A 13169-nucleotide genomic window follows, 5' to 3' on the forward strand; every position below is an offset into this window, starting at 1 on the left:
GGGTGATGACAAAAATTGGAAATCAGAAATGCGCTGATCTCCAAATCACCTAAAAATAGGTCCCTTATATCTGGCAATTCACGCCTTCAAAATTCCAACATTCCCTAAAAAGACAGCCCAGCCCACTTTCAGAATGCAGCCATTATCAACATATTTGGTGGATGCTTTGTGTTGACCAAAGTTCTCCATCCTTGTGAAATTCCTTAAGTCCTTGGAAACAAGATAATATTTGGAAGCAGCTTTGGCAAACAATTTACTGGGGCCTAAGGAGGAGGGGAGGGAATAGCACAGTCAGACTTGCAAGATTTTGTTGTTATAACCTATCGCAACAAACTAATTCTAGTCTTCCTATAGAGTTGATTTCCTGGATAGGTCTACCTAGTGGGGCTGACAGTGCCCTTGTAGTCCTCTAAATAACAAGTGTCATGCCAGTTACATGATCATCACATAACCAGTTACCATGTCAACTTACTTTTTGTTTTTCTACCAGTGGGCACCCATCATTTATGGTTGAAAGTATTTATGAGGGGGAGTAAAAGAGAAATATTTAAGACTGAAATTATGAGCAATCTTGTTGTAATTTTTGGTAAAAAGCAAAGGAAAGTAACAGCAATAAAGATCTTATAGAATTCATTTTTCCACAGGGCCTTTTCCTACTTAAGGGTTCAATTATTATTCATGCATCCTGGAATCAGCAGAAAGCTAAATTGGCTTGAAATGTGCTGTCCTCACTGCCAAACTTATCCCGTTTCTCTTCTCTCTGTTCCAAGCCACCAGCCGACCTTACATACCTTCAGGCTGCTCTTTGACAATGTGAGACAAGGGACAAAATACTTACAACAGTGATACAGCTAAGGACAACTTCAGCCTGTCATATGCATGGGCTGGGAACAATAAGACGACAATATCATGAGCAAAACTAAGTTAGCAGGCCATGTTTGTGCTGTGATTGGGGCAAGCAGAGATGTGCCCTTAACTACCCCAAAGTAATATTAGGTCACATCACTTGCAAGTGAAATTGGTTCTATTTGTCTTCAGTTTGGTTCTATTTGTCCTCAATAAATTTTACTTATTTTTGTGTAAAATTCCCAGAAGTCTATAAAAAGAAATCATGACAGTTCAAATTTCAACATTTGAGCTGTAGCTATCTCATTACATTCCTGCAGAAAAATCTCTGCTCATCGGTGTCCAGTGGAGGGCACCATTCTCCACCAGAATCACAGGACTGGAAGAGAACTTCATGGTCATCTTGTTCAGTTAAATTCACTACTGTATTATCCACTCTCTGCATAAAATCTTCTGAAGCAGAATCTTCCAGTTTTCTGTCATTTTAGCAAAAGAATGATGTGCTGAACATTTATTCAGTAAAAAGGATCATTGGGGATGATAGTTTGTGAATCCTCCTTTTGGGGTGATCAGAAGCATTAGACCAAGATATATGTCTACAGTCTTTCATATTCTACAACTTCTCACATTCTCTGTCCTTCATCACAGGTGGCTCAGAAGCAATAATATCAATGGCTCCAGTACATTCCAAAAGGAATAATTTACTTACAGTTGTTTTCCTAATAAATTAAAATACTGTAAAAAGCTATTTTTGTTAAACAAGCTACTGGTATGCACTTTATGATGGCCAAGTGAGTTCTGGTTAGGATTTAGGTGAGTCTTTTGAAGATCTCACATATATATTTATATGGACATTGACTAGATGAGGCTGTGAACTCACCAGTATTAACCAAGCCTAATACAAAGGCATTCATGGGAGGTATCAAAATATAAACTGCACAAATCCCCACCTCCTCTCTGCATTCAGGGCTTCAATAGCAGAATCACAGCTGCCACTTTGACATATCTTTGCAGCTGCCCCTGCAAAGCATCTTGTCCATTTGAGAAGGTACTCTGACTGCACAATTCTCCACATGGCCTGCGTGCATACAGTGGTACCTTGGGATACGAACTTAATCCGTTCCGTGACTCTGGGCGTATCCCGAGTTGGTCGTAACCCGACGCAAATTTCCCCATAGGGTTCAATGTAAATCCGGTTAATCCGTTCCACCCTCCGAATTTGGTCGCACTCCGAAGCAAATTTTCCCATAAGGTTCAATGTAATTACCATTAATCCGTTCTGGCGTCTGCGGACCACGCGGCGGGGCGGGAAAAGGGCCGGGCGCCGCGCAGCAGGAAAATGGCCGCGGACCACGTGTCAGGGCGGAAAAATGACCGTACCCCAAGGCGGAGTTCGCACATCGAGGTAAATTTTTGCAGCTGGAGCTGGGCGTAACCCGAAAAGTTCGTTAGTAGAGGCGTTCGTATCCCGAGGTACCACTGTATTTGCATACACATAGAAGTTAGAATATGCATAGCTGGATGTATAAAAATCCCTTTTATGTCACAGGCTAGAGATGCAGAATACATTGACTCAAACCATATTTAACTTTGTATGTCACACAACCCCATAATTTAATTTATAATTAATTTAACTGTGGGTATCATAAGCAAAGCTAGTAGCAATTACTGGGGAGGGGCCAGAGAAACAGGAAACACTGAATTTAGAGTGTTGCCAAATGTGAACCAATCGCCCACTCATCTCTCACTTTCCTCAAGCTGGTGCCTTCTCTCATGAGCTTTTGGGAGACTGGGTGGTGTGGTGTATGATACTTTCAAACCAGCTTTGTTTAGTTGTCCAGTTCATGTTCATGGATTAAGAAAGTAAGCAATCCTAAATTAGTTATATAATCTGTGGTGAGGGTGGTTTTTTTGTTTTTTTTTTAAATTTTAACTCCTGACTGACTTGGCCAATACTATCAGGAAGTCTTTTTGGAATTAAAAGAATGGTACTGAAACATCAGCATAAAAAAATTGGCTGAAAACAAAAGTGGGAGATTACATAGCAGGAAGGTATTTTCACTGCCCCTGTGCCTTCTGCCCACATTTTTTACTGAGAGGGTTACCTCCACCCCATCAACATTCAATGCTACGAATAGGCAGGTAGCGCTGCAGATGTTAAGGCCACACCGGCATGGAAAGGTAGAAGCTTTTGATTGGAATAACTGAATGATGTTGGGTTGGTACTTTTAAACTCCATGAAAAAAAACTGCTTTATTATTTCTGGGTATCAACTACTATTGGCAGCCAACTTGAAACTGAACTTTTCATACAAAGAGAAAACAAAGAGTTGCAGTTCAGCAGCTTCCCAGAGGCCAGGACCAAACGTGAAAGCTTGCTTGAGCCTGTTATACAAAAGCCTCCTACATTTCTGTGAAAAAAAAAGCAAGGGAAAGAGGCAAAGGTAATATATTGGCAGCACAAAAGATTCACACTAAAACTTGGCAACATATTAGGAGAATGGAGGCACTTTAGCCACAGTAAGGTTTAAATGTAGCTCTTTTATAGGCTATGAAACTGTGAAGCCAATTCAGTCTCATGTGGCCTTTCAGATGTCTTCTTTTAATACTGGTGGCTACAGACAACACAGAATTGTTAGGCTTTTTTTTTTTAAAATGACTTGGTCAAGAACATAGTTGAAGAATGTATGTAATAAGTATAGACCAACAGAACAAAGCTTGTCTGGGCTACAAGTGGGGCACTCTTCCAGATAACTTCTGAACTACATTTCCTAAGAGACGTGATTGGTCCTTGGCTCTTTACCAGGCAGTTCCACTTCAACAGAGCATAATGTGCAAATCAACCAAGAAAGAGAAAGGAACATTCATGGGAAACCAGAACCATTCTAGATTATCTAGCAATTACTGCTACTTGATGAAACTGAAATATGGAACTAACAACTGCCAGCACCTCTGTTTCTGGGCTGAAATGGTTTGAATCTGCCTAGAATGGTAATTATCTTCACTCGGGAAAAAGTAACCTATTCGGTCCCAAGTCCCACCAGTTCCAGCAAGCAAGATAAGAGACAGCCACAGGTATCCCAACTCTGAAACTGAGGAAATTATATTTGCTATGGATTTTTTCCACTCCTGGAAACAATGGGAAATGAATAAAGGTTACAATGTGAAATACATCCTGGATCTCTGATATTTTGGGGAACTACTAGATAGGTGGACTTATACTTACAACTATTAGACAGATTGACTTGCTAACATGAATTTTAGACCTGAGTTCATCAGGTTTCCTCCATGAAACCTGAGTTATAATTAGTAATCCAAAACAGAAATATCAATAAAAGTAGGTATATTTTCAGATTATGTTGTTCTACACACTTATTTCAGTATCACAGCCTTTTTTAATCCAAAAAGTTCTTACAATAATTCCTTCTGGAGAAGAGGTGAGATCAGAATATTTTTGTTAATATTTATTGCAATGCAGGTCAAAGTTTGCTATTACAGACCTGCGTGTGTCAGAAAGCTTGGCTCAAATATCAGTGACGCTGACTTTTTCAACTGAGACATAGTTCATGATGTGACAACTACAGCTGGCAGTGAAGGCCTCGGTGAAAGACAGTGCCAATGAGGAGATGCTTGTCATAGATGGTAGCAACTGAACTCCCTTGAATTACTGACCCATCATCCATATACACTTGAGTGACTGTAGGCTTATCAGAAAGGATATTTTGGATGTGAAGGACCTGAAAGAAAACAAACAGAAATCGATTAGCCAGACTCTTACACAAAACTTTGGCTTATGAGAATCTTGCTAGAGATTCTCACTATCAGTACGCTATGCATACTATTAAAAAAATTATTAAGGAACATCAGAAGTCTAAATAATAGGGTCTATATAGGCACAGATGCTCTAGAATGAATTAACAGAAATAAGAAATAAATTTGTTTTAAGACATCCCAATTGTGATCTCTTATTTCTTTGTAAAAAGGGGCACTCATGTCTCTCTTCCAGTACAATGCTTCATGATGTAGAAGCAGAGCATCCAGAACTTGCTATTCATTTGGCTCTGGTGCCAACACATGCAATCTGCTCACACCCCTATTCAAATCAATGCAAACAAACCATGATACATGTGCACTATAACTGTCTTCGTCATGGCCTATAATGGACTTGTCAGCATCCTTCCCCCATTCCTGGGACATCTGCACTGAAAATGCACAGCAGCACTAATGCCAGATCAGCACAAACTTTATATCTGAAAGGCCTAAGCATAATTTGATGTATATTGGGGCAGCAAATCCTAATTTCACATATACACGGAAGGGACCCAAACTTGTAGGAACTGAAGAGAAAAGGAATCTCAGGTGTCCTATGCATAGTTCAATAAAAGCATTAAATCTACTGTTCAGCTTTGATGGAAAAAAGTAGTTCTCACTGGAACACCCAAGAAAAGAAGTAAAAACAAAGCAGAACTGACAGTCTCATGTTTATAATGACTCATGTTATGGATACCCTTGGAATATTGTGTGTATGTATATCTGATGATTACACCTGAGTAAGTTGAACTCAAGAAAAAAAAAATGAAGGAAATAACGACTAAATTCTCCAGACGTTGGGAGGGAGCAATGGGGAGGAGGGAGGAACATATATGATCTAGCAGCATGCATGGCGTAGAGAATGTGCATTTTGTATCCCTCTCTCATGATAACAAGACCCCAGGGCCATCCTATGAAACTGAACAATAGGAAATTTGTGACAGACTTCACACGGTGTGATATTTATTTATTTAAAGATTTATAAGGCCGCCCAACTCAGACAGTGTGAGTCTGGATGGCATAGAATAGAAACACACAATAAATCAAAAAGAAAAAACAGAGAAAACTATCTAACAATGAAAAGACAATCTATAAATACAAAATCTAAAATGGCCACCAAGTGCATAGCAAAACAACCTCAGGGGGACTCCCACTCAACCGGCCCCTAACGTCTGGGGAAGAGCCAGGGGTTACGGGTTTCCCTAATGGCAAGGAGAGTTGGGGCTTGTCGTATATTGGGGAGGGGGGAAAGAGACTGTAAAAAAAAAAGAGCAGGGGCAACCACAAAAAAGGCACACTTCGTAGGTCCTGTAAGATGACAAGATTTAAAAGAAGGAACCTGGAACATGCCCTCCCTGGGGAGCATGTGATGCAGGCAGATGTTCTTGGGAGAAGGCAGTCCCTCAAGTAACCTGGTCCTATGCCATGTAGGGCTTTAGATAACCAGCAGCACCTTGGATCGCACCCAAAAGCCTACTGGGAGCCAGTGCAGCTTGTGGAGTAGGGGTGTTACGTGGGCACAATGAAATGCGCCCATAACTACTTCTGGACCAATTGAAGCTGCTTTCTAGACCAATTGGAGCTTCCAAATGGTTTTCAAGGGCAGCCCCATGTAGAACATGTTGCAACAGTCCAATAGTTAGCCTGTGAGATTTGCTAATATGTGATGATGGACACTGACTTAGAAAATAGGATATAATATCTTCACATAACGAAGATTGCAACAATTCATTAGATTATCAGTTGCAACAATTCATTAGATTATCTGCTGCTTCTAGGACTGGAAGGCTTTAAATACAAAGTATAAGAAAAGCCTTTTAAAAAATGAGATTTATATCCTGCCTTTCATACAGGAACTCAAGGCAGCATACATAGTGTTCTGTTCTCCTGTTTTGCCCACAATAAGTGACTCATAAATCATCCAGTGAGCTTCTGTGGCTCAAGGTGGACTAGAACCTGGGTCTCCTCACTTAGCCACTTAATCCAGCAGTTAGCCACTTCACCACACTGGCTTTTGCTCCTGAATTCTGCTTATGGACAATATGTGGAATAGGATACTGGCCTAGAAAATCTTTGGTCTGGTTGGGTGCACTTCTTCTGAAGTGCTTCTTGTCCCATTTAAAGAAGCATTTTGTTCTGAAAAATAACTTGCAGATTTTTCTACCACCTAATTTATTCACCCTGGTTTAAAAGTTACAATATATTTCTAAAGCACCTTATCAAAATAATTCGTACTAACCTCTGAGCCAGGAGGAACCTCTGGATTATATGAGAAAAGTTTTGCAGCATTGGGATGACATCCTAACCAAAGGTCTCCAGTATAAGGGTCAACTGATATGTTATCAAGGACAGTGTTCAACTGTAGGATCTACAATGATGAAGAAAAGCCAACCCAGTAGTAAATTTACCATTTGTAATTTTATGTAAAAAGTAATAATTTCAAGTCTGATACTGGCCCAGTGTAGAGGAAAACTATCAGAAGACTTTCGTACATTGAGGAGACAGGACTGGTGTGCCATAATTGTCTCTTCTGCTCCTGGGGTCTCCAGGGCCATAATAGCTATCAAGTTTCATTAAGAGTTAAATTTATTTAGCACAATGTTATTTTGCACAAATGGTTATTAGATAAGGATGGTACAACCTTGGAATTTGGGGAGTATACCAGGAACGATGAGGTTGGCTGCTGTCTACCCACTTTAGGCTTTAGCTTATTTTTTGGAGGAATTTGAAGTATCATAAGACGTGCAAACAACAGGTGTAATTAATTATCATGCCATCCTTAGCTTCACATAGTAATCTTCTAAGTTAAGGATAAAAAGCCTCGGAGTCCTGATCTTGTGAGCTTCGATGCAGACCTGGTCTGGAGGGGTGCTGCACGCTGGCTGTATTGGGGTATTTTCGTTGTTACCGGGGCTCCTGACAACAGACTGAAGAAAGCTGCTTGCTTGGTAATGTATTAATGCCTGCTTATTAATAAAGATCATTTAACTTCTCTCCACTTGTGTCTTCATTGCTTCTGAATCTTATAAAAAAGAACCATTGCCTTTGGCGAAAGACCCAGTGATACACACTTGTATTTCCCTTAGGCCAGAAGAAAATAGAAGACATTTGCTGCAGTTAAACAGAACTACAATTGCATTTATTAAGAGTCTATAACAAGAGTTTACCTACATACCTGCATTAGCATTAGCCAAGTGCCTCTATTCCTAAGTCAGACCTTTGGTCCACCTAGCTCATGAACAGGATACCAGCAGCCCATGGTAGCAACTCTCAGCTTTCCTCACCACTGGCCAAGATTCTTAAACAGTATCTAGAGCAGTGTTTCTCAACTTTGGCAACTTGAAGATGTGTGGACTTCTGAGAGTTGTTCCACACATCTTCAAGCTGCCAAGATTGAGAAACACTGATCTAGAGAACCATGTGTTCCCTATCCCTGATCTAGCTCTATAATTTATGCTTTGATTACTAAAGGTTTTCAAAAAGCAATACTCTCAGACCCAATATGAAGAGTAATAGAAAATCACCCAAAACAATGTATTTTCTACGATCAAAGCATCCAAGATAATATATTACGTATATTTTATGTATACTGTTACAAAATCCTAACCTAATTGTTCTAACTGCTACAGCCACTTGTTGGGAAATTAGTATTTCAAGTGAAAGGGACATGCCTGTTTCTCTGTCACATTTGTCTACCACCTACATTATATGTCTAGGTGATTTACAAGAAAATCCAATGGTAAGTAAGACCATTTGGACACAATACAAAACAACACAAATACAAAAAATTAGAGCAGCTGAAGAATGAAGAGCAATTAAAAAATGTATTTTCAGGACCTGCTTAAAGACCATCAAAGGAATCAGTTCTTCTAGCACACACAAAGTGCATTCTGCAATTCAGATGCAACTATAGCAAAAGCCTGACCCTGGGTTGCACTCAGTAGTTAAAAGTGGGTTTTTCCAGTTTATTTCTTTAAAAGTTTCTGCACCACCTCCCATGAAAAATAGCGATACACAGAAGATGCTCACTCAAATAGCTTGGGCAGAAGGCATTAATGACTTAAAAGTAATCAACCTCACTTAGTACTACAGTACACCTGCGTTCATAGCATTACACCTAGAAATAAACTGATAACTGAATTCTAGGTTAATATGGTCTCTCCTAATCACTGTAGAAATAGCCCAACTAATGCATTTTGAACCGGATGAAGTTTCTGGATTACATATCAAGGTAATTCTACATAAGATGCAATGGAGTAGTCAAGTTTAGAGGTGATCGGCATTTTGAAAGATAATTCTCAAAGATAATGCAACTGATTTACCAGCCAAAGCAGATAAAAAAGCTTTTAGTATTGATTTCAGTAGCTTCTTCGCTATCTCTTATGGGCAATAATAACTTGGTTTAGATATGAGAACAGAATAGTTTCTGCTGGCCAGGCTTTTTTTTTTTTAGCAGCCTTATCCCATGCAAAATATCAGCATGAGCCAAACTTTGGGTATTTCAAACAATGCATTTCTCTCCATTCCGGGTACTATTGATGCTCACAATTTTATCCATTTTTTTCTTGTTCCAATACCATCTCCCTATAATTCTAGATAATAACATATGCTTTCAGGAAATGTCTGTCCTTCCTAATTGGTCCTGACTGAGAACTCCTGCAAGTCACATGGGCCCAACTTTAACCAAAGCAATCCCAAGTCCTTTGGAATGTCACCAACATCAATATCCCATTGATATTTGTCATAAATTTATGTCACCAAAAGCCAACAGTATTAATTCACTAACAGATGATACACATTCACAAAAATACATAAGATATCACAGAATAGCATATAAATAGAAAAATTATTCAAAATCAAAGTGTTATTTCAGATACAAAAAACAGCATACCTGGATTAAACCAAAATGAAACAAACTTACCTTCACAGGAGTTAAACTCAAGTTATCATGTTTTTCAAAGACATGAATGCTATGATCCATAATATCAGCAACGTAGACATACCTTGAAATGACATATTATTTATTTTACTTATTTGATTTTAATACTACTTGTCCTTCCTTCAACCTCCCCTGGCCCAGAGTGTGCAAAAAAAAAAAATTAATTAAAAAGAATCTGATAAAATGACCAACTATAAAACCATTTGATATAAAGACAATAAAAATAGTGGAAACAATAAATGAAATGAAGTTAATTGTTACAATGCTTCTTATAAGAGGGTAGGGAAAACTGTATTTTTTATATTTTTTAGTCAATTCTAATCATAAGATCTCTGGATGATTCCTCAAATAGATTTTATTTCATTTTGGTGATTAATATCACACTATTTTCTCCTAGGGAAGTCTCCCCTAACTTGATCATGTTGACTCAAGATTATAGGAGTTATAACTCAATATATTTAGATGGCTACAAGTTGCACTAGATTGGGGAAAGCAATTTAAGGGTATTTCTAGTCTGTTCCTCAAAACAGCAACTAAATTTTAAGACCAGTTTTGAGGAACACAAATTATTGCTTGTATAACTATCCTAAAGCACAACAGATAGCATCACCTAGCCAACCTTGGCTGATCTCAATGAAGTTAAGCAGAATCAGGAGACCACTAGGGCATCCCAGTGGTTATAATCTAGAAAGGGGAAAAAACCCTAGTATGCCATTTCCTTATTGTTGACAATAAAACAACAGTGACATGCCAATGAGGTCTGACTAGAGGGTTTTGGTTTTTTTACTTCCCATCTCAATTATACTATGAGTTGGGGGACATGTTCTCAAACCAGGTGATGAAAGTCCAATGTCATACAGAGAACTAAGTTAAGGAAGAACCAAGTTAAAGAAGAAACTTACTTCCCGTCTGGTGAAATATTAATGCCATTGGCACTGTAAAATCCTGCTGCTACTTCTTTAACTTCCTTTGGGCTATAGTAAACAACATTTGTCCAGCTCAAACCCAAGAATAACTCCAAATACATCATGATGGTTTCTGAGAAATAATGATCATTGGTGGCATAGAAACTCTCAGGGCCCAGAGCCACAATGTCGTTCACACTATGGCAAAAATGAAAAAGATACAACACAACATTACACAACTGCTGTTGCATAAGTTGATTTCTATAAGTCTTACAAGATTTGCACAATTGCCCCAAAATCATTTTGTGCTCTGAACACAAGACAGAACACAGATCTGCTTGGCAGGCTGTATCTGACTTTCCAGCCTGCAGAAAAATTATTTAAGAGTAAACAGTGTTACAAAAGATAAGTATACATGAAGTGTCCAAATGAAATACAGTCCCCAAAATCCTAAAAGTGAAATTGCCTGCAACAGTCTATGAAGAAAACATTGTCCTCTGATGAAAGTTCTGTCTTCTTGTCTGAGGGTGGTGGTAGAATGTAACACGAAGGAGATGCTTTCAAAATGCCAACAGAAACTTGACAACACTGAGTAGGCCAGGCATGTTTTGAATATTTCTTCAGCAGCCTCAAATCTTAGCTTCTCGCCAAAATCATTGGGTAATCAGTTAAATACATCCAGTCCTCTCAGTAATGTAAATGCAATGTTCTACCCAGCGTCATTTGGATGTTTTATGTATACTTACCTTTTGTAACACAACTTATTTCTAAGTAATTTTTTTTCTAGAGTGTGTAATTTGCTTTAGATTCACATTGTAGCTAATAAGGAATTAACGTGATTCTCACTTTATCTTTACAATATAATACAATCAACTTTGTTTTTTTGTTTGTTTCTGACTTTCTATCCACCCTACTGAAATGTACTATGTTATAAATACCTTGTATTGAAAACCTATCATTTTCATAGCTGTGAAAACTTGGCTCTTCACCCAGGCCTTCAGTGAGGGAAACTGAGACCCCCTCACTTCATCACGATTTCCATCCTTTATCTTTATTTTTTATGTTTTATTGATTTTATTGTAATTTGTTTGATTACTATGAGCTTCCCAGAGTCATTGAGACTCGGGTAGCATACAAGTTAGTCACCTGTTGGGGGAGATGGGTGGCATACAAATTTAATAATAAATAAATTAATAAATAAATACAAGTTTAATTGAAGATAATAAGTATAGGATAGAGAATTGCTTGGATATATATTGTACAATTGTATTGTCTAAGGTGGGTAAAGGTCAGGGCTGGAGAACTGCTTCCAGCCAAGGGGCAGGCACAGCCTAGGACTGGACCACCTTAAGGTGCAGTTCCTTAGTCTCCTGAACCCTTTAATTCTCTTCCAAAATCCTTCTCTTGAGCTTCTAGCTCCAAGCACAGAGAGCAATGAAGCTAGAGAGCCAGGACACTTAGCTCCTTCCTCTGTATAAAGAGACAGTAACAGTCAGCACCTCCAGCTGCATTTCAGCAGGCCAAACAGAGAGGCCTTATGGGCCTCATCTGGCCTGTGCACCAAAGATTCTGTATTTTTAGGATATAGAATGAAGTAAGCATTCAACCAGTTAAGCAACTAATAAGAAATAAAATGCAAAATACAAAAAGCAGAAACTGCTTAAATCAATTAGTGCTCTCCAAATGGAACACAACCTTGTGGAAAGTTGTCTAAACTTGCTCTACTTCCAATAATGCCATCTTCTTCCATTTCTGTTTTCTAATTTTTAATTAAATGGTTCACAGACATGGTTAAAGCAAGAATGATTTTGTAAAGATAGAAATGTGTAGAGAAATATGGTAAATGGTTAAACTAGATTTAGCTATGTTTCCTCCCCCCCCCCTTTATTTCACATCTTTAATTTCTTTGGCTTACTTTTTTTTTCCTATTTGCATTCATGTTCCCTTCAAACCTCTTTTCCATTTACACAACCCATCTTCTCCCTCTCCAATTACAAACACAAATTTCAAATATGGTTTATTATAATATACCTTGATAGGAGCTCATGTTTGATAGTTTTTAAGTGCAGCAAAGAATTTTCATCTTCAACAAATTTAAATATCTCCACCGTTGACTTGTATTGTGGATGATTTACAACAAAGAGATATACAGTATCATCTAGAGAAAGTGAAGTGAACATTTGAGCAAAGTTAATGCAATTTGCAATGATAAGCAGATATAGTTTTCTAACTACCCATGTAACAAAATAAAGCAACTGTCAGCATTTCGCTCACCTAGTCATCTTCTACTCTAATGGGGAGAGTTTCCTTCTTCCAAAAGATGTAGTTTCTTCTTTTACTTGATACTGCTCTAAATCTCTTCTGCCCCTTATATTGCTGACTCCAAGCCACCAAAACTCAAAAGCCCCTTTAACAGTACCCACAACTTCTTAGCAGGCATATCACAATTCTCTACCTCTGCCTCTACCTCTGCCTTCTCTTACCCTTTTTTTATTATTACAGTTTTTCAGTTCACTGTTAGCACTTGGGCATATTAGTGAATTAGTCTTATTTGTGGTAAAAATCAAACTAGAAAATTGGAAATTTTATCTCAAACTAATTTAGTACTAGACTTAAATGTACATGCCATAACTCTACAAAAGATCCCAACATTTTAGTGCCCTTCAGACA

General features: G+C 38.3%; 1 protein-coding gene across 1 annotated transcript in view; it reads right to left on the minus strand.

Annotated features, from left to right (window-relative positions):
- Positions 1-399: 399 nt before the first annotated feature.
- LOC103052672 (serum paraoxonase/arylesterase 2) overlaps positions 400-13169 on the minus strand; it is a 31170-nt gene continuing 18400 nt past the window's right edge. The window contains exons 5-9 of the mRNA XM_007425109.4: positions 12531-12657; positions 10497-10697; positions 9577-9658; positions 6895-7023; positions 400-4582 (exon numbers count right to left, since the gene is read on the minus strand). Coding sequence (XP_007425171.1) covers positions 4424-4582; positions 6895-7023; positions 9577-9658; positions 10497-10697; positions 12531-12657 — 698 coding nt within the window. The 3' untranslated portion in view covers positions 400-4423. The remainder of the gene's footprint in view (positions 4583-6894; positions 7024-9576; positions 9659-10496; positions 10698-12530; positions 12658-13169) is intronic.

The sequence above is a fragment of the Python bivittatus genome, unplaced genomic scaffold, assembly GCF_059951505.1.
Source record: "Python bivittatus isolate LINGU-HERP-01145 unplaced genomic scaffold, Pbiv_v1 ctg000610_np1212, whole genome shotgun sequence".
NCBI lineage: Eukaryota > Metazoa > Chordata > Lepidosauria > Squamata > Pythonidae > Python > Python bivittatus.